The sequence below is a fragment of the Rhinoderma darwinii genome, chromosome 3 (genome assembly GCF_050947455.1).
Source record: "Rhinoderma darwinii isolate aRhiDar2 chromosome 3, aRhiDar2.hap1, whole genome shotgun sequence".
In the NCBI taxonomy this organism is placed as follows: Eukaryota; Metazoa; Chordata; class Amphibia; order Anura; family Rhinodermatidae; genus Rhinoderma; species Rhinoderma darwinii.
Window position 1 is genome coordinate 21,883,712 of NC_134689.1, and position 27,765 is coordinate 21,911,476.

At 42.9% G+C, this 27,765-nt stretch overlaps 1 protein-coding gene across 1 annotated transcript; it reads left to right on the top strand.

Annotated features, from left to right (window-relative positions):
- Positions 1-2,600: 2,600 nt before the first annotated feature.
- Positions 2,601-26,628, top strand: FAXDC2 (fatty acid hydroxylase domain containing 2). Its single transcript, XM_075859884.1, has 9 exons — positions 2,601-2,725; positions 11,946-11,990; positions 12,078-12,169; positions 17,441-17,544; positions 18,841-18,962; positions 19,844-20,049; positions 20,396-20,501; positions 24,117-24,283; positions 25,818-26,628. Exons 2-9 carry the CDS (start codon positions 11,946-11,948, stop codon positions 25,972-25,974), a joined length of 999 nt encoding a protein of 332 aa, XP_075715999.1. The 5' UTR covers positions 2,601-2,725; the 3' UTR covers positions 25,975-26,628.
- Positions 26,629-27,765: the final 1,137 nt, after the last annotated feature.

Genomic DNA, 27,765 nt, shown 5'->3' on the forward strand with positions numbered 1-27,765 from the left:
AAGCCAGCCCTGGTTTTGAAGGTCATCCTCTGGTAATAAGAAGTGGGCTTAGGGTACGCCACATGCTTCTATCCATTATTATGGCTTCCAAAAGGCACTTCGGTATATACTGAACGACACAGCTCAATCTGTACGGGAGCATAGAGATCAAGAGGTGATACCTGTTGGGGTGGCGCTGGTAAAGACATGGCATCAGGCCCAAGAGCCTCAAACTACAAATCTGAAGCAACCCATGAGACCTTCGCATTCTATCAAGAGGGCAGGAATCATGTATTATCACATCCCATCATTGTGTACATCACTGGTGACAATCAGGACAAGTCAAACAGACTAATCGACAGCGATCACGTGTGGCAGGCGACTACAAGTCACTGTACAACTCACTAAAATGTACAAGCAAAATTTCTACTGGTTTCTTCTGATCAAAACGTTTACTAATTTTTTAAAGCTTTTATGGCAACTAACTTCAATGACATGAGTAGGGAGTTTATTATTTTGCACTCACTGCAGTTTCACATTTAATCTCCAGTTTTGCTTTGTTCTCCTATTCTTGTTACATGTCTAATACAGTGACCTTTTCCCTGCATTCATTGTGTTCTGGGGGCTACTCATGCTTGGAAGGATTATCATGGGAGCTTGGCATTTGGCACAGCCAGTGTATCAGCCCAGGGGTTACAGTCTGATAATAGAGGGTCTGTCACCAGGGCACACCCTTAAAGAGGCTCTGTCACCAGATTATAAGTGCCCTATCTTGTACATGATGTGATCGGCGCTGTAATGTAGATTACAGCAGTGTTTTTTATTTAGAAAAACAATCATTTTTGACGGAGTTATGACCTATTTTAGCTTTATGCTAATGATTTTCTTATTGCCCAACTGGGAGTGTTTTACTTTTTGACCAAGTGGGCGTTGTACAGAGGAGTGTATGACGCTGACCAATCAGTGACCAATCAGCGTCATACACTTCTCTCCATTCATTTACACAGCACATAGTGTTCTTACTAGATCACTATGTGCAGCCACCTACACACACATTAACGTTACTCAAGTGTCCTGAGAGTTAATAGACATCACTACCAGCCAGGACGTGACGTCTATTCAGAATTCTGACACTTCGCTAACATTTGTGTGTGATTTACAGCACAGCACATCGAGATCATGCTGGGCTGTCATTTACAGCGTAATCTCGCGAGATTACGCTTGAGGTGCTGTAAATCTCACACAAACGTTAGCGAAGTGTCAGGATTCTGAATGAACATCACGTCTTGGCTGGAGGTAATGTATATTCACTGTCAGGACACTTGAGTAACGTTAATGTGTGTGTGTATGTGGCTGCACGTAGTGATCTAGCTAGATCACTATGTGCTGTGTAAATGAATGGAGAGAAGTGTATGACACTGATTGGTCGCTGATTGGTCAGCGTCATACACTTCTCTCCACAACGCCCACTTGGTCAAAAAGTAAAACACGCCCAGTTGGGCATTAAGAAAGTCACTAGCATAAAGCTAATATAGGTCATAACTGTCAAAAATGATCGTTTGTCTACATAAAAAACACTGCTGTGATCTACATTACAGCGCCGATCACATCATGTACAAGATAGGCCACTTATAATGTGGTGACAGCCTCTTTAAAATAAGATTATCTATGAAATGTACTATAGGAAACGGCTAGCACCTGCTGAACGGAGATATGATGGCCTGGGCATCGCATGACTACATCTATGACATTTTTGTGCCGAAGTAGTTGTGAATGTGGCCATTTAATTCAAGAGGCACTAAAATTTGCATAGACCACACATTGGAAACAGATACCCCAGATAGTCATTCAGGCATTGTTTCCTATAAAGCATCTAGACACCTACTTAAAGGGGGGTTCTGCCTTGGTGAAAGATTAACACATAAATACACAATTACAGGATTATGTAAAAGGATAACTAAACTTTCAAAAAACTTTTGACATGTCAGATGTTTTGATCGGTGGTGTTCCGAACACTAAGTCCTCATGCACACGAACGTACTTTTGCGACCGCAATTCCCCCGAAAATCCACGGGAGAATTGCGGCCCCATTAATTTCTATGGGGCCATGCACACGACCGTAGTTTTTACGGTCCATGCATGGCCCGGGAGCCTGCACCACAGAAAGAACGGACATGTCTTATTACGGCCGTCTTCTGCGGTCCGAGCTCGTTGAAAATAATGGCCGTGGCCATGTGCATGGCCCGCGATTTGCGGGCGGCTCGCGGCTGACTGTCCGCTGAAGGCCGACCCGAAAATCACAGCTGTGCACATGGCTACGGTCGTGTGCATGAGGCCTAAGGACCCCACCGATCGCTAAAACAAAACAGCAGAATTTCTCGGGTGAGCGCTGAGCCGCTTAGTTTCTGATCGGCTTTCCTCGGACTGATGATGATTTATTCAAACTCTATTATGATAATTTATCAAACCCTTTAAAGCGAGACAATATACAATACAACAGAATGCAAACGGTGTCTTTCTTAAAGTTATAATGCTTGTCTGTTCATTTAAACACTGTAGCTTTAAAAGGTGTTTCATCGCTCTATCCTAACTCAATGCACTTTGGCTCTGCATCACGGGTAGGTGGGGGCTCTGACAAGGCTTGGAAGGCTGTCAAAAGAAATAACAATAAAGATCAGCCGAGAAGCCAGACTGCTTATACCAGGGAAGACTGAGCCTTGAGGAAGAGCGGCCAAAGAAAGCAGAGGTAAGGGCGAGCATGCGAAGGTGGAAGTGGTTACTGAAGTTTCACAAATCAGAACTTATGACTTGTAATGCAGAAAATGCATCGGCTGAGTACAAAGGGTTATTTTCCGTACTGTCGTGACGTGATCTGTTGTCCCTATTATCACTGGATTGGTTGGATTGGCTTTGACTGCTACTTGAAAGCCATGCATGTGTGTAGTTATACCTGTAGGGGTTTGTAATGAAACATTCGATTATATTTTATTACATTGTTTAATTAATAAAAACAAGTGACTTGTATCAGATCCGAAAGCATCTGGTCTATAATTTGGACTTTGAACATAAGATACCCTATAAGAGGAGAGTCCCCATTCAGGACCCTCATATATTAGTCCGGCTGGAGAACGTCTACCAGAGGTGCAACTTTAAACGTTTGCTTTTTATAATACCACCGGTGATCTTATGTAGAAGAGGGGCTTGTGGATCCCCCCCCCCCCAGACTTCAGGGTCTGGATGTGACTGCTACCTTTGCACCTCCTGTAGCTATGCTGTGGGTGCTTACAAAGAGTGTCTCTTAGGGTATGTTCACACGCACTAATTACGGACGTAATTCGGGCGTTTTTGCACCGAATTACGTCCGAAAATAGCGCCTCAATAGCGCTGACAAACATCTGCCCATTGAAAGCAATGGGCAGACGTTTGTCTGTTCACACGAGGCGTAATTTACGCGCCACTGTCAAATGACGGCGCGTAAATAGACGCCCGCGTCAAAGAAGTGACCTGTCACTTCTTTGGCCGTAATTGGAGCCGTTACTCATTGACTCCAATGAATAGCAGCGCCAATTACATCCGTAATGGACGCGGCGTTCAAGCGCCTGCACATGCCGTTTTGGCTGAAATTACGGGGATGTTTTCAGGCTGAAACATCCCCGTAATTTCAGCCGTTACGGACGCCCTCGTGTGAACATACCCTCACTCTGGAGGACCCAGTACATACATGCATTACACAAACAGCCTGTTAGTTCCAGTGGGAACAGTGTAATGCTTCATATCCCCTGTGGTGGCGCTGCAGGAAAATGTTAAACTTACTGCTGAGTACACCCACAGATTATAGACAAATGGTAGACTGCCTCAAATTATAGTCCAGGCGTCAGCAACCATCGTCACGCTAGCTGTTGTGAAACTACAATTCCCATCATGCCCTGATAGCCTTTGGCTGAAATAATATTACCTTTGGCTGTCAGGGCATGCTGGGAGATGTAGTTTCTCAACTGCTGGAGTGTCGCAGGTTTCTGAACCCCGGTTATAGTCTATAGTCCTCTGATATATATAATCATGGAAATCTGCTACTTGGAATATTATTATGGAAATTGTTCATGTTAGCTTCTAGAGCGACCCTAATCTACTTCAGAAATTCTTATAACAGCTGGCCTAAAATAATAAATAGGCACATACATTTTAAGCCCCACGCTGGTCCAGCGCCGACAGTTCCGTGATTCCTCGCAACTTCCGTGCAGTGATGACATGAAGTACTGACACATGATCGCTGTAGCCGATTACTGTGCTTTAGTATGAAGGAGGGGAAAGATTGAAGTATGACTGCATGATCAGACTACACAGTGTTTTTAAGCAGTCTGTAACCATGGAGACACATAGGTCTGTATAGAAGCTGTATACATAAAATGGTAGATTTTTAATCAAGACTTGCAGAGTTACACTAAACCAGGGAAAGCCCCGGGCCCAGATGGACTGACGGTGAGCTATTATAAAATGTTTATGGCTCAACTAGCGGATAGATTTCTGGGGGCTCTCAACGCCATATCATCGGGCAGTTCAGTCCCTTCAGACTCATTGAACGCTACTATAGTGGTCATTCCAAAAGAAGGAAAAGACCCCTCCTCTTGTACTAGTTACAGGCCAATATCCTTGCTCAATGTGGATCTGAAATTGTTTTCCAAAATATTGGCTAACCGGTTGGCCCCATTGATGACCACAGTAGTCCATGGAGACCAAACAGGTTTCATTCCAACTAGGGAAGCGAGAGACAACACGACTAAGGCGCTTAATCTTGTCCACTGGGCCAATTTGCAGAAAACTCCTGCGATTGTTTTATCTACAGACGCAGAAAAGGCCTTTGATCGAGTTGGGTGGCCTTTCCTGTTTGGAACTCTGGAATTCCTGGGTCTGGGACTCAACATGCGAACTTGGGTGGGTGCTTTGTATTCCTCGCCTTCGGCTTCTGTGAGGGTAAATGGTACCTATTCTTCTCCTTTTCAGATTCATAACGGTACGAGGCAGGGCTGCCCATTGTCACCTCTGCTTTTTGCCCTAGTGCTAGAACCCTTTTTATGCAAGATCAGGGGTAATGTTAATGTACAAGGTTTGAAGATGGGGATAAATCTGTAAAAGTGGCCGCGTATGCCGATGATCTACTATTTTTTGTAACCTCTCCCCATATTTCTATGCCCAACCTTATGAAAGAATTTCGGATATATGGATCATTGTCCAATTTTAAAATTAATTTCCAGAAGTCGGAGGCGATGACTTTAAACATTTCACGGGATCAAGGAAGGGTTTTAGGTGTCAACTTTCCCTTCAGGTGGACAGGTGACTCGATTAAATATCTGGGTATTCGACTACCGAGTTGTGTAGAGCGGACATTTCAACTCAATTTCCCGCCGCTCCTGCAGGTGTTGAAGGGGGATTTGGCCCGGTGGACAAAGGGAACCTTCTCGTGGTTTGGAAGAGTGGGCATCATTAAGATGAATGTCCTACCTAGGCTCCTATATGCGCTACAGGCACTGCCAATTAAGATACCCTCTTCCTTTTTTAAAACGGTATACCAATATACTTCATTTGTGTGGGCCAACAAACACCCTAGACTTCAGAGGAAAATCCTGGTACGGGCCAAGCGTCATGGGGGGATTGGGCTGCCTGATGTGGAACAATATTATCATGCCATTCATTTGGCCAGAGTAGTGGATTGGTGCCGCCATGAACCCTTTAAAGATTGGATAGCGGTGGAACAAGGTTTTACAAACATCCCATTGAAAGGTCTACCCTGGTTGGCTGTGAATCATTGGAGGTTGCTAAGGGATCACCCTACCATATATCCAACTTTACAGGTGTTTAGAAAGGTACGAAGTAGAGAGGGTATATCGAAACTGCTATCACCTCTCACGCCAGTTTTGGGTAATCCGGATTTTGACCCGGGTCTGTCAGATCAGACTTTTAGGATATGGGCACAGCAGGGGCTTTTTAGAGTAAGTCATTTTTACAGGGGCGGTGCTTGGCTACGTAGAACAGAGCTTTCCCAGCCAGAGGGTCTCCCGGAAGCGTCCCAGTGGCAGGTGCTGCAATTGACTCATTACTTGTCGAGACTACCGACACCGGCTTCCCATGATCGAGCTCTAACTCCCTTTGAAACCTGGTGTTCTCAAACGGGGCATGTGAGACGGGCTCTGTCCAGTCTTTACTGCGTGCTGCTCACTCCTGCTGAGGATTTTATCCCACCATATATCACGAAGTGGGAAAGAGATCTTCAGATTACACTAACTCAAGAGCAAAGGGAAAAGATCATGCTCCTCACGCATAAGGCGTCTATTACTAACGCCTAACAGGAAACTAGTTTTAAAATACTATCCCGGTGGTACAGAGTCCCACATGTGCTACATAAAATGTTCCCGGAGGTTTCTCCCTTATGTTGGAGATGCGGCAGAGAAGAGGGAACACTTTTACATACATTCTGGAGTTGTGAGAAACTTCGCACTTATTGGGCAGAGGTTCAAGAAATCATTTTGGAAATCACAGGAATCTCGTTGGGAGATGATCCGGCTTGGATTTTGCTGCACCACCACGATATACCTGTGGGGCGTTACAGGAAGATGCTAGTAAGACATTTGTTGAATGCAGCTAAGGCTTGTATTCCGGTGGGTTGGAGATCCTCTGAGCCTCCGGTGACTAGACAATGGCTGGAGTGCATCCACGAAATTCGGAGAATGGAGGAGTTGCTACATTCGGCACCTGAACGAGCAACGCAATTTCAGAAAACTTGGTTCTATTGGTTTGACTTCTGTAAGTCGGACAGATATAAGAGGGTCATGGGTGAACGGATTAGCGGAGATCCAGGGAGCTCTTGAGGTCTTTCTGATATGCGACGTGCTGTGGGGGGGGGAACGTGGGGGGAGAATATCTCCCCTTTTCCCTCTTAAGATTTCCCTATACCCCTCCTCTCCCCCCCCCCCACCCCTCCCCCCCTCTCTCCCCTTTTTCGCCTTTGTTTCTCCACTCTGTCTACCCTTTGTTTACTTTCCTACTTGGATCTATCGGTACTAAGAATTGTCAGAGATGTGGGTATGGAGGAGCGGATGAGGGTGTAATACTGATATTCTTGTCTTGCTATATTAAGGCTTGGAGCATATCGACTGCGCAATGATGGGAGGACTTTGATTGTATATTTACTTATTGTTGTTGGAATATAGGTTGAAATGTTCAGCCCTTGTGGGCTTTTGCTGTACCCATGTCACCCCCCTTTTTTTCTTTTTCTGTATCCCCATTTCTTTTCTTGAAAATAAAAAATTTGAAATAAAAAAAAAAAAAAAAAGACTTGCAGAGTTGCTTTCTTTTTTAACTCTGGACCTCCTGCAGACAAATTCTGCAGAGTATTACAGTAGGGGCAAAATGGATGAGATTTGAACAAATCTCATCCACATGTTGTGGGAAAAAATGCATAAATTGACCTGCGGTGCCGATTCTCAATCTGCAGCATGTCGACTTATCTTGTGTAAATGCTACAGACTTTCCACACAGAAATTCCACAGCATTTATGCTACGTGTGCACAGGGCCTTAGATGAATTGGAACCAAAAACAATGGTTGTAAAGGTGGACATAGCCTTTACGTCATTGTACACGTGTATAAGAAGGACATGGCTGAACTGGAACGGTGGCAAAGAAGGGCAACCAAGGTAATTAAGGGAACGAGTGGATTGCCGTACCAAGAAAGGTTATCAAACTTGAGGTTATTCAGTTTAGAAAAAAGACGACTTTGGGGCGATCTAATTACAATGTACAAATATATAACTGGACAATACAGAGATCTTTCTAATGATATTTTTACACCTTGGCCTGTAACAATGACAAGGGGGTATCCTCTACGTCTAGAGGAAAAAAGGTTTCACCATCATCACAGACGAGGATTCTTTACTGTAAGAGCGGTGAGACTATGGAACTCTCTGCCACATCCTGTGATGGTGGATTCATTAAACAATTTCAAGAAGGCCCTTGATGCATTTCTTGAAAAATATAATATTACAAGTTATGAGTACTAGATTTTGGGGATGGGACGTTGATCCAGGGATTTATTCTGATTGCCGCGTTTGGAGTAATGGAGGAATTTGTCCCCTAATGAGGCAATTGGCATCATCCTCAAGGGGGTTTTGCCTTCCTCTGGTAGGATTATAGGTTGGACTTGATGGACCGGTCTTTTTTCAACCTTATTAACTATGTGACTACACAAAGCTCTAAGCTCTGGTCTTGCAGCAGGTTAGTGTACATACATTGTCTGGATGTATGCTTTTCCGAGAAGGACATCGATCTATTTATTCTTTTTCGGGTTTATGACAGACAAGTTCTGCTATTCCTGCACTGTACATTGAACTTTGTAATGGGAAGATAAATTATTGATAACCTTTTCTATTAATATCACGGATACTTCTAGTTTTCATATTACCATATTATTACCAGCATCAACATGTAAATTACAATCTAATTGTTTGCTGGTTGACGGCTCCTCCAATTTCTATCAGTGCTGGTTCCATACATGAGCGCTATATTTCCTTAATATGATCATACAAAGGGGACATCCACTGTTTGTGATATAGACTTTGGGGAAACGTAAAGGGAATGTACTTTTATATACAAACCCTATTTTCTAAAAGGGTTTCTTGACAATAAGTATATCACAAAGTGTCTCCTTACTGTGGAAACATGAAATTAAAGGGGTATTCCGGATGTAACAAGTGATCACATACTGCTGGGACCACCACCGATCACCATAACGAGGTTATCCCGTTTCCCCTATCCCTCCCCCACAGAGCTCAACAGTTTCCATCACTGCCATAGACTTCGAATTGAGCAGAAGGGCGCATGCTGGATCCCCGCTCCATTCAACCCCTTCTCCTGCTGCTGGGGGGAATAGTTCTAGCGATTGGTGGGGGTTCCAATGCTCAGACCCCCACCGATCTAACAGTGAATAGCTGATCATTTTCTACAAGCCGAATACCCCTTTTAAGGGTTTAATTCTGCAGCACCTCCACAGGGGAAATTGAGAATTACACAATGCCCATTATAATAAATGGGTTGTCTGTGTAATGCAGGACAGGACAGGACAGGTCCTCCAGAGCGAGAGACGCTCATTGGAACACCTCTCCACTATGGCCAACAGATGAGTGTTCTGAACAGAGGACCCCCCTCTATTAACTCAGAATTAATAGGGTGTATGAAAATGGGTTTTCCAAACTGGACAACCCTTTTAAGCAAAGCCAATGGGTTCATGTATGTTTTGTTATTTTAGTCCAAATAAATTAAAGTAAAAGATGGTTTCTTCAAACAGGGCCGATTCCAGTTGTATGTAGGCCCTAGGCAACAGATTCACAGTGAGCGTCTTGGCTTGATAAGCATATAAGAAATTTAATTAGTTGCAATGGACCCCACAAGCCCAGTGGGGCCTGGAACCTGACACCGGACTTGTATACATTTGCATACGTATGTTGCAAAATAGATCCTTAACCCATTTTTTCATTGTTGTTTCTCACTCCCCGCCTTCCAAGAGCCATAACGTTTTTATTTTTACGTCAATAGAGCGGTGTGAGGGCTTATTTTTTGCGGCATGAGTTTCTATTGCCATCATTTAAAGTACCATATAATGTACTGGGAAATGGAAAAAAATTCTTTGCGGTCTGAAATTGGAAAAAAACGGTGACTCCTCCATTGTTTTTTGGCTTTCATTTTTACGGCTTTCACCGTGCGGTAAAAATGACAACTTAACTTTATTCTGCGGCTCAATACAATTTCAGTTATACCAAATATATAAAAAAAAAATTTTTATATTTTTCAATACTTGTACAAAAAAAAAACTATTTGTTAAAAAAAAATAGTTTTGTATCGACATATTCTGAGTGATAACTTTTTTATTTTTGCGTGGATTGAGCGGTGTGGGGGCTTATTTTTGCGGGACAAGCTGTAGTTTTTATTGGTACCTACTTTACTTTTGATCACTTTTTATAACATTTGAGAGCTAAGATGACCAAAAAATATTATAGATATTGTGATATTTAGGGACTCCATGCTCATAAGTACCTTGCAAAAAATCAGAAAGGGACATGTTGTCGTTAGAATCTCTCAGTAGTGCAGCCTCAGGCTTTATGCATGTAACTTCAATCGATCATATCTCAGCATAGAAGATATAAAAAAAATGATGTTAGTAAATGAAAGAAAATTACCAAACTTTGGTAATTACCTAACTTTTAATTCACTAATACATGGAAAATGTACTGTTTTAGGTGGAAATCCGCTTTATATAAAAACATATCTGTATGAAGGGATGTCATTGTTTGAGAGGTGCGCCCTGTGACCCCAACCGATCACTGGAACGGAAATCTTCCATTTAATGTAATCAGTCTCATTGCAGTGAATCGAAGACTCCGACTACACACTCAGAGATCCAAAAAATCTCTGAGTTTGAAGACGAAGGGCTACAGTGATTGGAGGAGCACCACGACCTCTTATTCTAGTAATTGGTGGGGGGGTCACATAGTGCAGCCCCCAACAATGACATCTGACATGTCTCAGGTAACAGTCCAATAAAAGTCTAATTGGTGGGGGTCCAAAAACTGTAATCTCAACCAAAAATAGGGGTTCTCCATGCTCGTTCCCACAGGAAGAGTGGCTGTGCTGACTTAGCTGCTTCCGTAGCTCCATTTTAATGGGATGGCATGCATTGGCACATCTTTTCTGGGAAAAAACTGGGCATCTCCATTGTCAAGATCGGTAAGGGTCCCAGTGGTTGGACCCTCACTGATTAGATGTCATATCTATTCGTAAATGTTTATAGAGGTTCCAATATGATTCCAATATTGAGCGGACACATCAGTTTATATCTTTATTAGTTGCAGGTAACAAAAGTGTAAATGATATGCTGACAGTTTCTGCTCTGGTTCATGTGAAACTTTAATCTTAACATGATAACGAATGTACTGAGGCCCTATCTATCCTTCTTGTCAGTGTTTTTCTTCTGTCCTTGGTGTTTTTTTCTCTACGATGAGATAGTAGGACAGGTGAAAGGATAATAAAGCTGGGATTATACTAGGACATAGCCACGTTCACACAGGATATTTACATGGTATTTTTGTTTTCTTTTTTAGCGGCCTTTGGTATCCGTGAATGGAAATTTATGAATTCATATTCAAATATTACTTTACTTGGCCATTTTTAGAGCAAGTAAACCATGATTTAATTGACTTGGAGTTGTAGCCAGATAAATTTAGTCCAAGTCTTTAGTGTGATGAACTTTGTATAAAAAAATGGTACATTATGGTAAATTGATTCAGAACCTTGCGCAGCCCCTTTAAATTAAAGGGTAACTAAACTTTTGACATTTCATTGTTACATGTCAAACGTTTTGATCGGTTGGTGTCCGAGGACTAAGACCACCACCGATCGGAAAGCCAAGCGAGTAGTGTATGGACTCATAGACTTCCTATTGAGCCTGTACACCACTTGCTTGGCTTTCCGAGGAAAGACGTTCAGAAATGAAGCAGTACAGCGCTCACCCGAGCACTACTGCCACTTTGTTTTAGTGATCGTGGGAGTCTCAGTGCTCGGACTCCCACCGTTCAAAACTTTTGACATGTCACAATGACATGTCAAAAGTTTTTTAAAAGTTTAGTTACCCTTTAAAGCATCTACAAGGTGCCAAATAGAAGAGATGACGTTGTGGGTACAGAAGTTCCAGTGGCCAAGAGGGATTAGTCAGAGATAGTACCTCCGAAACCCCAATAAACTACAGTAATCCATAAATCCGGGCCGTTTGCAGCTTACAGAGGGGAAATGCAAGATGTAGAAAGATAAAAATTGTAGATTCAGAATCAGCATCTTTTAAGCTATTTATGGATTACTATAGTTTAGGGGGGTTTTCGGAGGTGACAGAGTCTCATTAACTTTGTGGGATTCTGTTTCTTTACAGATGGGCAAAAGTGAGACCTTGGCCCTCCCAGAACGTAGGAACCAGGTAAGATGAATAATACATTATAATATTGATGAAATATTGCTCATGTACATTTAATCAACAATGAATATGATCTTTCTTACTCCATAGGATGGTCAGGTTTGGGACTCCGTGAAGAAAACAGCCTTTGTATTGGGTACAGGGCTTCTTACCTTTGCAGCTTTCAGGAACACAGTCACATGGTGAGGAAACAAGACATTTTGGAGTGGAAATATATATGTATAGTACATAGTAAGGATTTTGTAGAAAATAATGAATGCAAACATCAGTGGAAGACACACAACAGTGGGCATGATACATATTGAAACACACAAAACCAGGACACTCTTTTTGGCATTAAAAAATTGATGGAAAACGTGCAGGGACGCCAGCAGGGCAGTATAGGTTCCAGTATAGCCTGTGCCGCTGAGTCCAAAAAGGGACCAAACCCGCCATTCAGCTGCCATCCACCACTCCCCAGTAATTGCTGAGGACCTGTAAAGTTTTTTACCACTTAAATGAACAGGACCATGGGTAATAACATGTAAATGTGTGGGTAGATTGCAAAAACTATGGGCCAGTATTTGTGTAAGGGAGATAACTACAGACTTTCAAAAAGATCAAATAATCAAAAACAGGAACAGTATGGAGAATCATGATAATATCTGCTAAGAACCGACAATTTGCAAAGTTCTATGACAGGGAGAGGTGGACAGGATAGATACTAAGTGCTGCAAAACTATGGCCTCAAAAACCAAAGCTGAAATTAAGGACAGGTCTGCTGAAACCACTCTCATGCAAGACACAACCTGGTTCAAGGAGAGCAAAACCTGGACCCCTTAGAAGTGGGGAGAAAGTGACATGTTCAGAGGAGTGGTGTAACGTCTATGGCCACGGTCTGTCGTTCTAACTTACCCCTCTACGACCGCGGCCATGGACGTCCTGCTGCTGTGCTGCGTCGTCCCCCTGTGAGGCGCCGACACTCACTTACGGGTATCGAGCCTGTCTCCCGGAGGAAATCATCTTTATCAACTCCTGAATTCCTGGACTATTAGAGGGTCACAGCCCTTCTTATCCTCGCCTGAGTGTTGTTGTTGTTTCCCTTAGTCTGTCTTGCAAATGGTCTCCTAAGTGTCTTCCAGCTTCCCAGTGTTCCCCATACTTGTATCCTGTATCCTGTTTCCCGTGCTATCAGTACCATCCTGGTCTACTGCCGTGCTGAACTGTTGTCGTGTTTTGCTGCATCTCCGTGCCTGTTCTACTGCACCACGCCTGACGTCTGCCTGCTGCCTGGTCCCAGCCGAGCCTGCCTTGCTACTGCCTACATTGCCTCAGGTACCCTTTTCTGGACTATAGACTCTGTACCATACCTGTTTGGCCAGCTGCCATTCCACTACGCAGTACGGCCCAGTGGGTCCACACCCCGCCTCGTGACAGTCCGCTCAGGCCATGGACTCCACTGGTCAATTTAAGGGCATGTCACCCTCCCAAGCCATGCAGGCGGACCTGCAGGATCTGCGAACAAGACAGGATCTACTTCTTTTGGCACTGGACTCCATGGCGCAGCAGCTAGGGGCGCTAGCTGCTTCCATTCCTGCCTCTATACAAGCTCCTCCGACCGACCCTTCTGCTACATCTCCTGGCGGTTCCAGTTCGGATTTCCGGTTCTCGCTGCTATTACCTTCTCGGTTCCATGGAGACGCAAGTACGTGCAGGGGATTTCTGAACCAATGCTATATCCATTTTTCCCTGCACGCCGAGCATTTCCATCGGACGGAACCAAGATCACCTTCATCATGTCTCTACTTGCTGGCAGGGCCCTGGCATGGGCGAACCCAATCTGGAAACGACAGGGACCCGAGACTTCCAGGGGTTCCTGCAGTTGTTCCGTACTGTTTTTGAGGAGCCAGGACGTGTCTCGTCGGCAGCCACGGCTATCTTCAACCTTCGCCAAGAGGACACCTCCGTGGGCGAATACACCATCCAGTTCGGGACCCTGGCAGGAGAGCTGTCCTGGAACAATAAGGCCTTGGTGGCTTCCTTCTGGCATGGCCTGTCGCCCAGGATCAAGGACGAACTTGCTGCCCGAGACCTACCACCTGCCTTGGACGACCTGATTCTGCTGACTCAGGTAGATATAAGGCTCAGGGAGAGGTCTCATGAGGTGCAACAGGTGAGACGACTTCCTTGATTGGTGCCCAACTTCCAACAACCCCTCTTGCCTTCATCTACTGCTACGCCCGAGGTGCCGATGCAGGCGGATCGCCTGAAATTGTCTGTACAAGAGAAACAGCGCAGGCGCACCTCTGGACTCTGTCTGTATTGCGGCCTCCCTGGCCATGTCGTGCGTCTGTGTCCACAGAACCCAAAACCCCAACGCCTAGGTTTGGTTGGAGAGAACCCTGGGTGCTACTGCATTTAATCTTCCAAACTGTTTATTGCCGTGACCATCGTTGCTGGCGAGAGGCTCCATCCGGTTTCTGCCTACCTGGACTCTGGCTCTGTAGCTAATTTCATTTGTCAAAACCTTGTGGATCTTCTCCAGTTGCCCACTGTCCGCCTGGAAAGGCCGTAGATTGTAGCCTCGGTAGATGGACTACCTTTGCCTGACCCAGTTGTTTCCGTGACCAAGCCATTGAAACTTCAAGTGGGAGATCTTCACACTGAGCTCATCTCCCTGTTTGTTCTGCCCAAGGCCATCAACCCCGTGCTGCTGGGTTTGCCTTGGCTCCGTTTTCACGACCCAGTCCTGGATTGGAACTCCAGAGAGGTTCTCCAGTGGGGTCCCAAGTGTCTCGACCGCTGTCTGGGTAATATCCATCCACCGCAGCCTTCTCCGCATCAGTCATTGGCAGGGTTGCCTCCTTGTTTGTTTCAGTTCGCTGATGTCTTCCACAAGAAGGAAGCAGAGACCTTGCCGCCTCATCGTGCATATGATTGTCCGATCGACTTGGTTCCTGATTCGTCCCCTCCTTGCAGTAGAATATACCCTCTCTCCCTACCAGAGACTCAGTCTATGTCGACCTACATTAAGGAGTATCTGGAGAGGTGCTTCATTCGTAAATCCTCATCCCCGGCCGGAGCCGGGTTCTTCTTTGTCAAGAAGAAGGATGGATCCCCATGATGGAATTTCTCTACTAAAAGCTGACGGCATGAAAAATTTTACTGTATAAGAGCATTGATCAAACACACAAAAAGCATCTTTGACCATGCATCTAGACTGATGATCTCTAGTAGCTCCAGAAGTATTTCTGCCCAAGGCAGAAACCAGCTGAGTTTTGAGAAACAAAAATTCTGTAAAACCTGAAAGAAAATAGAGTAGAACATTGTAGGAAGTCACTGAATAGATAAAATCCTTTTTAAAGTAATCGTGACATGGCAAAAAAAAGGTAATACCTATTTAAATTACTTGATTTTATTTTCTTGAAATAATGATTTTCCTAAAATAACAAAATGTGGATTTTATTTTTTTTAGCTACTTTCTTATTTTATATGAATTCCTATACTACATTACTACATACTTCAGTAATATATCAGTCTGTATATTTCATTGTGGGTTTGTAGGGAACTATAACCGCCGCGCAGCTTCCAGAAGTCTCGTAACCAGGTCTTCTGACACAAGTTTATGCTGTTAAATGGAAAATAAAAAAAAATTAAAATATAAAATTATTATTTTTTTATTTCTAGTATCACTATTTTCTACACTCTTAGGTTCTCTTCTCATCTGCTCTGCTTTGTCCTTCCCATTTTATAAGTTCCACAGGCAACGCTATTCTTTTTGGTTTGTCTGAATCAAGAGGGTTTCCCAATTTGTATTACATTTTTATATTGGGAAAACAACACTTAAAGGGAACCTGACACTAGACAGGCCCTATTAAATAAATATAATATTTGATACTATAAAGTATATAAGTTATAAGCACTTATATGCTATTCAGAAAACATACAATGTACAGGGTGGGCCATTTATATGGATACACCTAAATAAAATGGGAATGGTTGGTGATATTAGCTTCCTGTTTGTGGCACATTAGTATATGGGAGGGGGAAAACTTTTCAAGCTGGGTGTTGACCATGAAGTCGGCCATTTTGTATCCAACTTTAGTTTTTTCAATGGGAAGAGGGTCATGTGACACATCAAACTTATCGAGAATTTCACAAGAAAAACAATGGTGTGCTTGGTTTTAACGATACTTTATTCTTTCATGAGTTATTTACAAGTTTCTGACCACTTATCAAATGTGTTCAAAGTGCTGCCCATTGTGTTGGATTGTCAATGCAACCCTCTTCTCCCACTCTTCACACACTGATAGCAACACCACAGAAGAAATGCCTCCCGATCTGACCCCCTTAGACTTTTATCTTTGGGGTCATATGAAGGCAATTGTCTATGCTGTGAAGATACGAGATGTGCAGCAACTGAAACTACGGATACTGGAAGCCTGTGCTAGCATTTCTTCTGCGGTGTTGCTATCAGTGTGTGAAGAGTGGGAGAAGAGGGTTGCATTGACAATCCAACACAATGGGCAGCACTTTGAACACATTTTATAAGTGGTCAGAAACTTGTAAATAACTCATGAAAGAATAAAGTAACGTTAAAACCAAGCACACCATTGTTTTTCTTGTGAAATTCTCGATAAGTTTGATGTGTGACATGACCCTCTTCCCATTGAAAAAACTAAAGTTGGATACAAAATGGCCGACTTCAAAATGGCCGCCATGGTCAACACCCAGCCTGAAAAGTTTCCCCCTCCCATATACTAATGTGCCACAAACAGGAAGTTAATATCACCCACCATTCCCATTTTATTTAGGTGTATCCATATAAATGGCCCACCCTGTACAATGATAAAGGAAAGTCGGATGTAAGCTGAATATACACTAGAGATTTTGGACGAGTTAGACCATTTTTTGATGCCCATTGGATCCTTTTCATGACGCGAAGGCGTGTAACAGACGCCGACCCAAGACATATATCTGTGGAAAAGTTAATCTGCTGGATTTTTTTGGTCGTTGGGTGCAGACTTGGAAAGTCATTCATGCCAAACGACAGATCTGCATCCCATCCATAGAAGTCCAGACCAGGCCACAGACCAAGGCAGATATCAATCATCAATTGGGCATTTTAACTTATGGAGTTGCCGTCCAGAACCACAACCTTCACAAACCAACCATGAACAACAAGTAGTGTCACTGCAGCCCCTTCGTTCAGTTTTTGGTTGGGGTCCCAAGGGTGGGACCCCTACTGATCACACATTGATGGCCTATCCTAAGGATAACCGTGGCATCAGTATAAAATGTCATTTAACCCCTTTAAATCTAGGGGTAAATATATATGAATGAAGATGCTAGAGGGGGAGACATATTCACGCTGGATAGTTTTAGCAGTTTATAATTGATTTTACACGTACCAGTGCAGGATTGTGTTGTGCTTATTTATTAACTGTCTTCTCTTTGCCATGCTTCCATTCTAGGCATCTACAGCATTTTTGGGGTGCTTCTGGAGATTTCTGGCAAGCCCTATGGGGAAAGCTGCACAACTATTATGGGGGTAATGAACTGGCTTTATACTGTTTGGGTGAGTCTATGTCAATATGTACCTGTATAATGTGCTTAGCTATTGTAATGTAATCGGGGCCAGGTATAGTAGGCATATGCCTATAGGTGGTTCTGGTAGAGGGGTGGCTGCTTAAGGGAAAATTTACCTATACTGAACAGGCTACAATCATATGTAAATGATGTCTAGTAATATGTTTAATTGCCAGTAACAGTACTGTGGGAGTAAGAAGATGACACCCAGGGAGGAACAAGTAGAGGACTGCAGAGTACGCTAAATGTTGTGAAAAGTCCAATGTTCTGCTCAATACCCTATTGGGGAATTCTGCGTTAGTAGAGGGGGGTCCTCTGTTCAGGATCCTCATCTCTTCACCAGAGTGAAGAGCAATTACAAAAAGTATCACTCGCTCTGTCCTTTCCTACATCACACAGACAACCCATTGATTTGAATAGACTCTGTGTAATGCTTAATTTCCCCTGAGGTGGCACTGCAGGGAAATTGAACCCTTACTGCCAAATTTTGCTACAGATTACAGCTGATTGCTGGGATCCAAAAGTTATTGTTAGGGGACTCCTAACAAGTAGGAATTGTCCAAAGCACAGAACCACTTTAAGGTGTGACCTACTTGATCGGCGGAAAACTAAGGCGCCAGTCTATCTGTGCCTGCAGGCTCCTGACATGTAAATCCGGTAGCGATTGTAAATGTATTTTTATGTATGTAACTATACACTCATCTATTAACTCTTTTTAAAAGTGTATATATAATTACTGTAGAAGTAAAAAAAACAGACTTTCTTGTGACTTATTGTAGTATCCCCCTGATGTCTGCTAATATACATTCCAGGCATAGTTAGGCGATGCTGGTATTTTAATCCAGATTACCGGTGTTTTCATGGAAGCAGCTATTTTTTAAGGCACTCATAAACTCACAGGGGCTACAGGGTACCATATCTTAGTAAGACTCATCAATTACTTTACCAGATACAATGAATGTCTTACTATGAGCAGGCCGTCTAGTTATTCACTCACAGTTCAGGTATGACCAGTATCTGATAACTCCCAACCTCCCTGTTTTCTGTACTCGAGGATTGACCCAAGTAATGGACTTCAAAAGGACTGGACTTTTGCAAATGAGTCCCAAAATTGGCGCTTATGGGAGGTATTGAGGGCGTTCCTACATGTATTGGGGGTTGACTAAACATGTTCCGCGACTGGGTATCCGAATTTTTGGAGGTATACAGTAACGACAGTGGCAATATAAGTAAACGGTGGGTTAGCCCTCCCTGGTGTGATATATTTTTTTCACCTTTTGTTCAGGGGCCATGGTGATTCCTAGCCTTTCTTTTTGGATATACAATGCAATCCTGATGTTGACTGACCTGACTGGAAAACCAAACTTTATAGCTCGATATAGAATTCAACCTGGAAAGAATGAACCGGTATGTATGAAGAACCAAATCCTCTTATTTTACTTGCTAGAGGTGACTAGGTCATTCATTTCTCGGTGCTTATATAGCGCCAACATATTCTGCAGTGTAAGTGATAGCATATCACTAAGATATCCCATCACTCTCTGATCGGTGGGGGTAAGACTGACGGGAACCCACCAATCCTGAGAATAAAGGGACTGCAGCATTGGTTTGGAGCTGCGTCCCCTTCAAAGTTTTCCACGCATAGCGGTGCTCCCGGCCACCGGCTTATCAGGGGACTGCAGCACGACCCCTTATACTTGAATGGGGTCGTGCTGCAGTTCCCTTCACAGTCAGTGGCTGGGAGTGCCGCTGTGCAGGTAAAAACAGTTCTGAATTTTTAGGATAAGTGGGGGCTCTAGCAGTCTTAAAAGTGATAGCATATTTTAGTGATATGCAAGCACTTTATGAGATGTGAAAGCCCCTCTAACTCAGGACTCCAGTGCGGCAAAACAACAGTGTTAATAATTGAACGGCCACACTAAAAAGCATTATGACCCAATCACTGAAGTACAATTTTAAGTAGACATTTTATTTATTCTTTGTATGAGTGGATGGTTTACTTCTGATACAGTGCCAGAAGAAGCAATAGTGGAGAATTCCTTTAAGTAACTTGTCTTTAACCCGTGTCTCCTACCGTCCAACTTTCACTGTTCTTCTCAAAAACCCATTTCCAGAACTCTTCTGTAACCTAAATGACACACAATAAACTTCTAACAGTACCTTGAACAGATGGCCAAATTAAAAACACATATATGTAAAGGAAAAGTGGGTGGAGTACGATGTTACTAGAGTATTCTAAGTCCGAAATATAATACTTATAATGTAACTGTTTTCTATTTGATATCCAGGTGGACCCAGAAAAGCTCAAACATGCTGTCAAGGTTGTCTTCTTAAACCAGATCTTACTCTCCTTTCCCATGGTTCTCCTCATGTACATATTTATGAAGTGGCGGGGCAACCCTTGTGGTACAGAGTTGCCCACATTTCACTGGGTATTATTGGAACTCTCAGTCTTTGTGCTGGTTGAAGAAATCCTTTTCTATTACTCACACAGGTAATGATGACGAGGAAGACAATGGGGTGAATTTAAAGAAAACTGTGTAACCCAGTACCCTTAAAGTGAATCTCCACCTTTTAACACCATATGTTTTTTAGGTCAAAAACTCTACGCTGATTAATTTCTTAATATTCAACGTGGTCAGAGCTAAGTTTTTCTAAAATAGAGCTCCAAATCGCCTGCATAGACATAGATTTAAAATATAATATACTGGCTACATGCAGCCAATAGAGGGAGCTTACTATATAATTGAGTTTTATGTATAATGTATAAATGGGGTTTTCTAGGTGGTAAAGAAATATTTTTATTGAGCAGAAATGAGCAACTATTTGTTCTTCTACAGATTGTTCCATCACCCAAGCATTTACAAACATATCCACAAACAGCACCATGAGTGGACAGCACCTGTAGGAGTGGTGTCACTGTATGCTCATCCATTGGAGCACATTGTAAGCATAAGCCATAACAAATAGAAAAAGCTATATTAAAGGCCCTTAAGTGTACATGAAAAATGTGAAAACTGTATTTTAATATGTTACTTCCATGTTGGGATAAAGTCACTTGAACTTACAGGCCCAAAACCTGAGGCTGCACTACTGCAGGTATTCAGAAGTCAACACGATCCCATCTGATTTCTTTCAGGGGCAATTTTCTCAAGGAGACTTTTGTGTTGATTTTAAGTCAAGGTCTCCATGACAACACTGCTCCAAATACGAATTCAGAAGAGGTCATTTTGTCATTAGAATCTCTCAGTAGTGCAGCCTCAGGTTTTGGGGCCTGTAACTTTAAGCGATCATATCTCAGCATAGAAGTAAGATATTACAAAACAATTTTCACATTTCTAACCCCTTACTGACATTTGATGTAATAGTCAGTGGGAGGGAGGTGGAATGGGTTTAAAGGGGTTTTCCAGTCAATAAAAATTGATTGCCTATCCTCATGATAGACCATCAATAGTTGATGGGTCGGTGTCCGACTCCTGGGACCCCCGCAGATCAGCTGTTTTGAAGGGCCCGCAGCGCTCCACTTAATTTCTTCTTGCTCATTGTGAATCTTCGACACTCATTTAGCGGCGATTCACAGGTATTGCAGCCTTCAACTCTTCCATTCTACTCAATGGGAGAAGAAGGCTGCAATACCTGTGATTCGCCGCTAAATGAGTGTCAAAGATTCACAATGAGCAAGAAGAAATTAAGGGGAAACAGCGCTTATACATGCGCTGCAGCCCCTTGAAAACAGCTGATCGTGGGAGTCCCGGCATTCGGGCACCGACCCATCAACTATTGATGGCCTATCCTGAGGATAGGCCATACATTTTTATTGGCTGGAAAACCCCTTTAACCACTTAGATGTTGCGATCAATAGCGACTGCGGCATGTAAGCCGATAATATAAGGGGGGGGCCTTCTGTCACTCCATCATCCACCCCTTGAGCCATAGGAACCAATAAAAATTAATATACATACAGTGAAGGAAATAAGTATTTGATCCCTTGCTGATTTTGTAAGTTTGCCCACTGTCAAAGACATGAACAGTCTAGAATTTTTAGGCTAGGTTAATTTTACCAGTGAGAGATAGATTATATAAAAAAAAAAAAACTGAAAATCACATAGTCAAAATGATATATATTTATTTGCATTGTGCACAGAGAAATAAGTATTTGATCCTCTACCAACCATTAAGAGTTCAGCCTCCTCCAGACCAGTTACACGCTCCAAATCAACTTGGTGCCTGCATTAAAGACAGCTGTCTTACATGGTCACCTGTATAAAAGACTCCTGTCCACAGACTCAATGAATCAGTCTGACTCTAACCTCTACAACATGGGCAAGACCAAAGAGCTTTCTAAGGATGTCAGGGACAAGATCATAGACCTGCACAAGGCTGGAATGGGCTACAAAACCATAAGTAAGACGCTGGGTGAGAAGGAGACAACTGTTGGTGCAATAGTAAGAACATGGAAGACATACAAAATGACTGTCAATCGACATCGATCTGGGGCTGCATGCAAAATCTCACCTCGTGGGGTATCCTTGATCCTGAGGAAGGTGAGAGCTCAGCCGAAAACGACACGGGGGGAACTTGTTAATGATCTCAAGGCAGCTGGGACCACAGTCACCAAGAAAACCATTGGTAACACATTACGCCGTAATGGATTAAAATCCTGCAGTGCCCGCAAGGTCCCCCTGCTCAAGAAGGCACATGTACAGGCCCGTCTGAAGTTTGCAAATGAACATCTGGATGATTCTGAGAGTGATTGGGAGAAGGTGCTGTGGTCAGATGAGACTAAAATCGAGCTCTTTGGCATTAACTCGTGTTTGGAGGAAGAGAAATGCTGCCTATGACCCAAAGAACACCGTCCCCACTGTCAAGCATGGAGGTGGAAACATTATGTTTTGGGGGTGTTTCTCTGCTAAGAGCACAGGACTACTTCACCGCATCAATGGGAGAATGGATGGAGCCATGTACCGTCAAATCCTGAGTGACAACCTCCTTCCCTCCACCAGGACATAAAAAATGGCTTGTGGCTGGGTCTTCCAGCACGACAATGACCTGAAACATACAGCCAAGGCAACAAAGGATTGGCTCAAAAAGAAGCACATTAAGGTCATGGAGTGGTCTAGCCAGTCTCCAGACCTTAATCCCATCGAAAACTTATGGAGGGAGCTGAAGATCCGAGTTGCCAAGCGACAGCCTCGAAATCTGAATGATTTACAGATGATCTGCAAAGAGGAGTGGGACAAAATTCCATCTAACATGTGTGCAAACCTCATCATCAACTACAAAAAACGTCTGACTGCTGTGCTTGCCAACAAGGGTTTTGCCACCAAGTATTAAGTCTTGTTTGCCAAAGGGATCAAATGCTTATTTCTCTGTGCACAATGCAAATAAATATATATAATTTTCACTATGTGATTTTCAGTTTTTTTTAAAATATAATTTATCTCTCACTGGTAACATTAACCTAGCCTAAAAATTCTAGACTGTTCATATCTTTGACAGTGGGCAAACTTACAAAATCAGCAAGGGATCAAATACTTATTTCCTTCACTGTAAGTATTGCAGTGTATTGTACCAGCGGTCAAACGATTGCATCCCTAGGGGGACTTAAAAAAACTATGAAATTTATAAAAAGTAAAAATACAACCTTTTTCCCATTTTCCCCTAAAATAATATAAAAAATAAATAAATAAACATTACTAGTACCGAGTGTCCGGAAAACTCCAAACTATTCTAATATAACGTTATTTACTCGCAGGATGAATGCTGTAAAACAAAAACAAAACCATAGCTCCGCAAAAAAATTGAATAAAAATTGATCAAAAAGTCGTATGTACCCTAAAACGGTACCAGTAAGAGCTACAGCTCACCCGCAAACAATAAGCCCTCACACCACTCCATCAACAGAATAATAAAAACTTATGGCTCACAGAATATGGCAACGAATGGTTTCTTCTTTGTAAAAGTAGTACACCATAAAAACGATATAAATTTGTTATCGCCGTAATCATATTGACCCACAAATAAAGTTAACATGTCGTTTTTACCGCACGATAAACACTGTAAAAACGGAACACAAAAAACAATGAAGGAATCGCTATTTTTTCCCATTTCACCACAAAAATATATTTTTTTCAGTTTTCCAGTATATTATGTAGCAAAGTAAATGGTGGCATTAAAAATTACAACTCCCCCTGCAAAAACAAACAAACCCTATGTCATGTCAACGGAAAAATTCAAAAGTTTTGACTTTTGTAAGGTGTGAACCACAATTTAGCGCGGTTTTTCAGCCAGAATTCCCTGCAGTGACCGGGGTGGATGTGCTGTGTGCTTTTACGCAGCGTATCCGCCCTGTGTGAACATACCCTAATATTTAGTCTCCTATAAATACAGATATGGCAAACATTATGAGGATTCTACCACTATCCATGAGAATGAAAACCGCGAAATCACATCACTGAACTGCAGGCAGATACATCTTCATATGTATATAAGGGTTATTACTTATCTTGTACGTACGATATATACTTGTCAGTCACCGGGCTCCTTTTTTTCAAACTGCAGTTTTCCAACATGTTACCATCCATGGCCGGACCAATGCTGATGGGATCCCATGTGGCTACCATCATGCTGTGGTTCTGTCTTGCTCTGATTACGACCACCATATCACATTGCGGATACCACCTGCCATTCCTGCCGTCCCCAGAGTTTCATGACTTTCATCATCTCAAGTAAGTTTTAAAACTAAAAATTTTTTATCATATTTGTAGAGTGAGGAGTGAAAGATCCACTCTTTGCACATCTCAGCCAACCCTACATATAACCATAGGATTAGGTTCCTGCTCTAAATGTCCTATTAGACAGCCCAATATTGGCCATAAAATCGAGCGCTGATCGACGCGCTGTATTGTCAATCGGCGCTCATTTGCTCCAATCACAAGGAGCTGTGATCGGTAACGCATGGGGACGAATGATTGTTACTATGATCGCTCTTCCGCATAGATTTCCATCATGTCGGCAGCACATCTCCCTGTGTACAGAGAAATGTGCTGCTGACTAACGACCATTTTATTGGCCGAATAAAAGATCGGATCATCCGACGAACAAGCGTTTGGTCGTTCATCGGCTGTTCGTTGCCCTGTTTCATTTGAACGCTCGTTTGCCCGAGCATTGGCCCATGTAAAAGGCTATTCACTTGCCCAGGGCCGCTTTATCCATAGGATAGATGGTGCAGCTAACCCCTGTTACATATCTCCTAAGTGACATTATCATCACATGATGTGCGGCAGGGGGCCCATGTCAAGCGCAATGAAGAATCCCAGTGCAAGAGATAAACGTGAGCTGGGTTCTAGATCTAGAGGGCATATGTGACTGGCAAAACAAAAATCTGCTCAGTACCACATAAGTTACTTTTCCAACAGCAGAAGGGCGATTCGTAACTCTTTTCCATTTTCAAAGGTCCGAGGCAGTGGCGTACATAGAAAAGAGGGGGCATCCATAGCAAAGATCAAAAAAGATTGCGCGGTATGGTGCTGGATTTTGCCACCTTTGTGCCAATTCACCACCCTCTTATTTACTGACGATTCAGTGGAATCCTGCACAGGTAACAAAGGGTATGGTCCTAACTAGAGCAAGGGCCCCATAGTAGCTGCCTTGTCTGCCTCAATAGTATGTATGCACGTGGTTGAAGGCAAATTGTATAGGAGAGCACTCATGAAATCGTTATACTTGGTGTCCCCATTTAATATCTATAGCTTCCTCCCAAAACAGTGTGTTTAAAGGAGCACTCCAGGCAAAACTGCTAAACTCTGCTACTTTTGATTCCTTTGGGATTTGTCTAGTTGATTATATCTTGTAAAAATTAGCAGTAAGGGTCATATTACGCGGCACGACGAGGGCCGTGTAAACGAGCGCCGATCAATAAGAAGGCTCGTTGATCGGCGGTCGTTTGCTCCTTTCACACGGAGCTATGGATGGGGATGAGCAGTCGTTACTACGATCACTCGTCCCCATACATTTCTATCACATCGGCAGCACGTCTCCGTTTACACAGTGACGTCCTGCCGACAGCGATATTTTATGCCGCCTAAACTATACAATCTGCCGATGAACAAGCGATCGTTGCCATGTTTACACGGCAATTGCCGGGAGCGAGCGTTTTGTGAACGCTCGTTAACCCATTCAGTAGATGTGTTTTATGTATAGATTTAAACATATATACTAATTGTGTATATTTTACCCATCTCTCCACTCTTTCTCTTCTAGATTTAACCAGTGCTATGGAGTGCTGGGAGTATTTGACCGACTACATGGAACAGATCTGATATTCAAGCAAACCAAGGCCTATGACAGACACATTTTACTACTGAATTTTACTCCTCTGACTCAAAGCATTCCTGATCCACCCAAAAAAACAGAGTAACACCTTATTGTTCTGTAGGAAAAATCATTCAAACAATACCAAAGTGCTGTAATTTGATTGGGCTTTTGACGCAGGTTCGTGTGTTTGCCGCCTTTTTTCTGCCATAACCAGGATAGTATTAAAACCATATAAAAAAAAAGCTCCTTATTTTAGGGCAGGGGGGGGGGGGCACTACAAATACGCAGCAACCTCTCAGCTTTAGTAGCAAAATAAAAATGTCCACTTAAATATAAGGAAGTCATAATCTTGCGATGGTTATCTTCCATGTCTTTGTGAACCATCGTTTAGACCAGTGGCCTCCAACCCATGGCTCTCCAGCTGTTGTAAAACTACAACTCCCAGCATGCCCTGACAGGCCCAGGTATCTCGGAACACTGCGTCAACATAGGAAAATGTTTGTGATGTATTAAACGTGCACTGAATACTGAATAGATATATTTGCGTTACTGACCCTCCCCCGACGACAGCTCTCCTGGTAGATTACTTCCTACTGGCTAATAATTGAATGTATTAATGTGTGCAATAATTATTTTTCCTTTTAATTCAACAACTAACATTCGTACAGATATAGAATCATCGTTTTCATAATGAAGTATGACTGAATGCCGTGCATTATCCTGAAATAGAGAAGTAAAATGTATAATTTATAAACCATTTGACGTATCTGCCTTCCTTCTTGTCACTGCAGTTGGAGTTCCTATGTGACCGTATGTGTTTGTGAATGTTTCTCTTTTAATATTTCATCTCTAGCGCCACGCTTCCTACAGTAAGCCTAAATAGGAATTAGTAACCAGTCAGCCATTTTGGAATCTATAAAGAACTTTATTCGGTCACCTGGTCATCTAACCTGTATAAATACGCCGTTCATTTCAGCCATAACATTAAAAGCACCTGCCTAATGTTGTGTAGGTCCCTCATGCCGCCATAAGAGCTCTGACCCATTAAGTCATGGACCCCACAATCGGCTAGCATCATATAATTTAAGTCCTGTAAATTGTGAGGTGCGGCCTCCATGGATCAGACTTGTTTTTCCAGCACATCCTACAGATGATCGATCGGATTGAGATCTGGGAATTTGTAGACACGTCAACACCTTGAACTCTTTGTCATGTTCCTCAAACCATTCCCAACTATTTTTTTTTTCTGTGGCAGGAGCATTATTCTGATGAAAGACGCCACTGCCATTAGGGAATACCGTTACCATGAAAGGGTGTACTTGGTCTACAATAATGTTTAGGTAGGTGGTAAGTTAGAAAGTTACATCCACATAAACGCCAGGACCCAAGGTTTCTAGCAGAACATTTGCCAGAGCCTCCGCCGGCTTCTTCCCATAGTGCATCCTTATGTCATCTCTTCCCCGGGTAAGCGACGCACACGCGCCCAGCCATCCACATGGCATAAAAGAAAATGTATTTCAGACCAGGCAACCTTCCTCTATTGCTCCAGTTCTGATGCTCACATGCCCATTATAGGTGCTTTTGGCAGTGGCAAGCGGTCAGCATGAAATAATGGACCACAAAGCGCAGGTGAAACCTGGCAGATCGGTACAAGAGATTTTTTTTTTTTTGCGTTGGTAAGGAACGAAGTTGTGCAGTTTCAGGAACAACTCTGTAGATGGCATGTAGTAAGTTTTTTGTGGTTGCTGCTCTGCCACCAAATGAGTAGTTGTGGAAAGCCATGGTTAGATACAGAAGATCACTGTATCTGGTACAACGCGTTTTGAAAACGATTACTCAGGTTAACACAAAGAAATCGTTCTTGAATTTGAAACGCCTAGTCCCAGATAAGGCT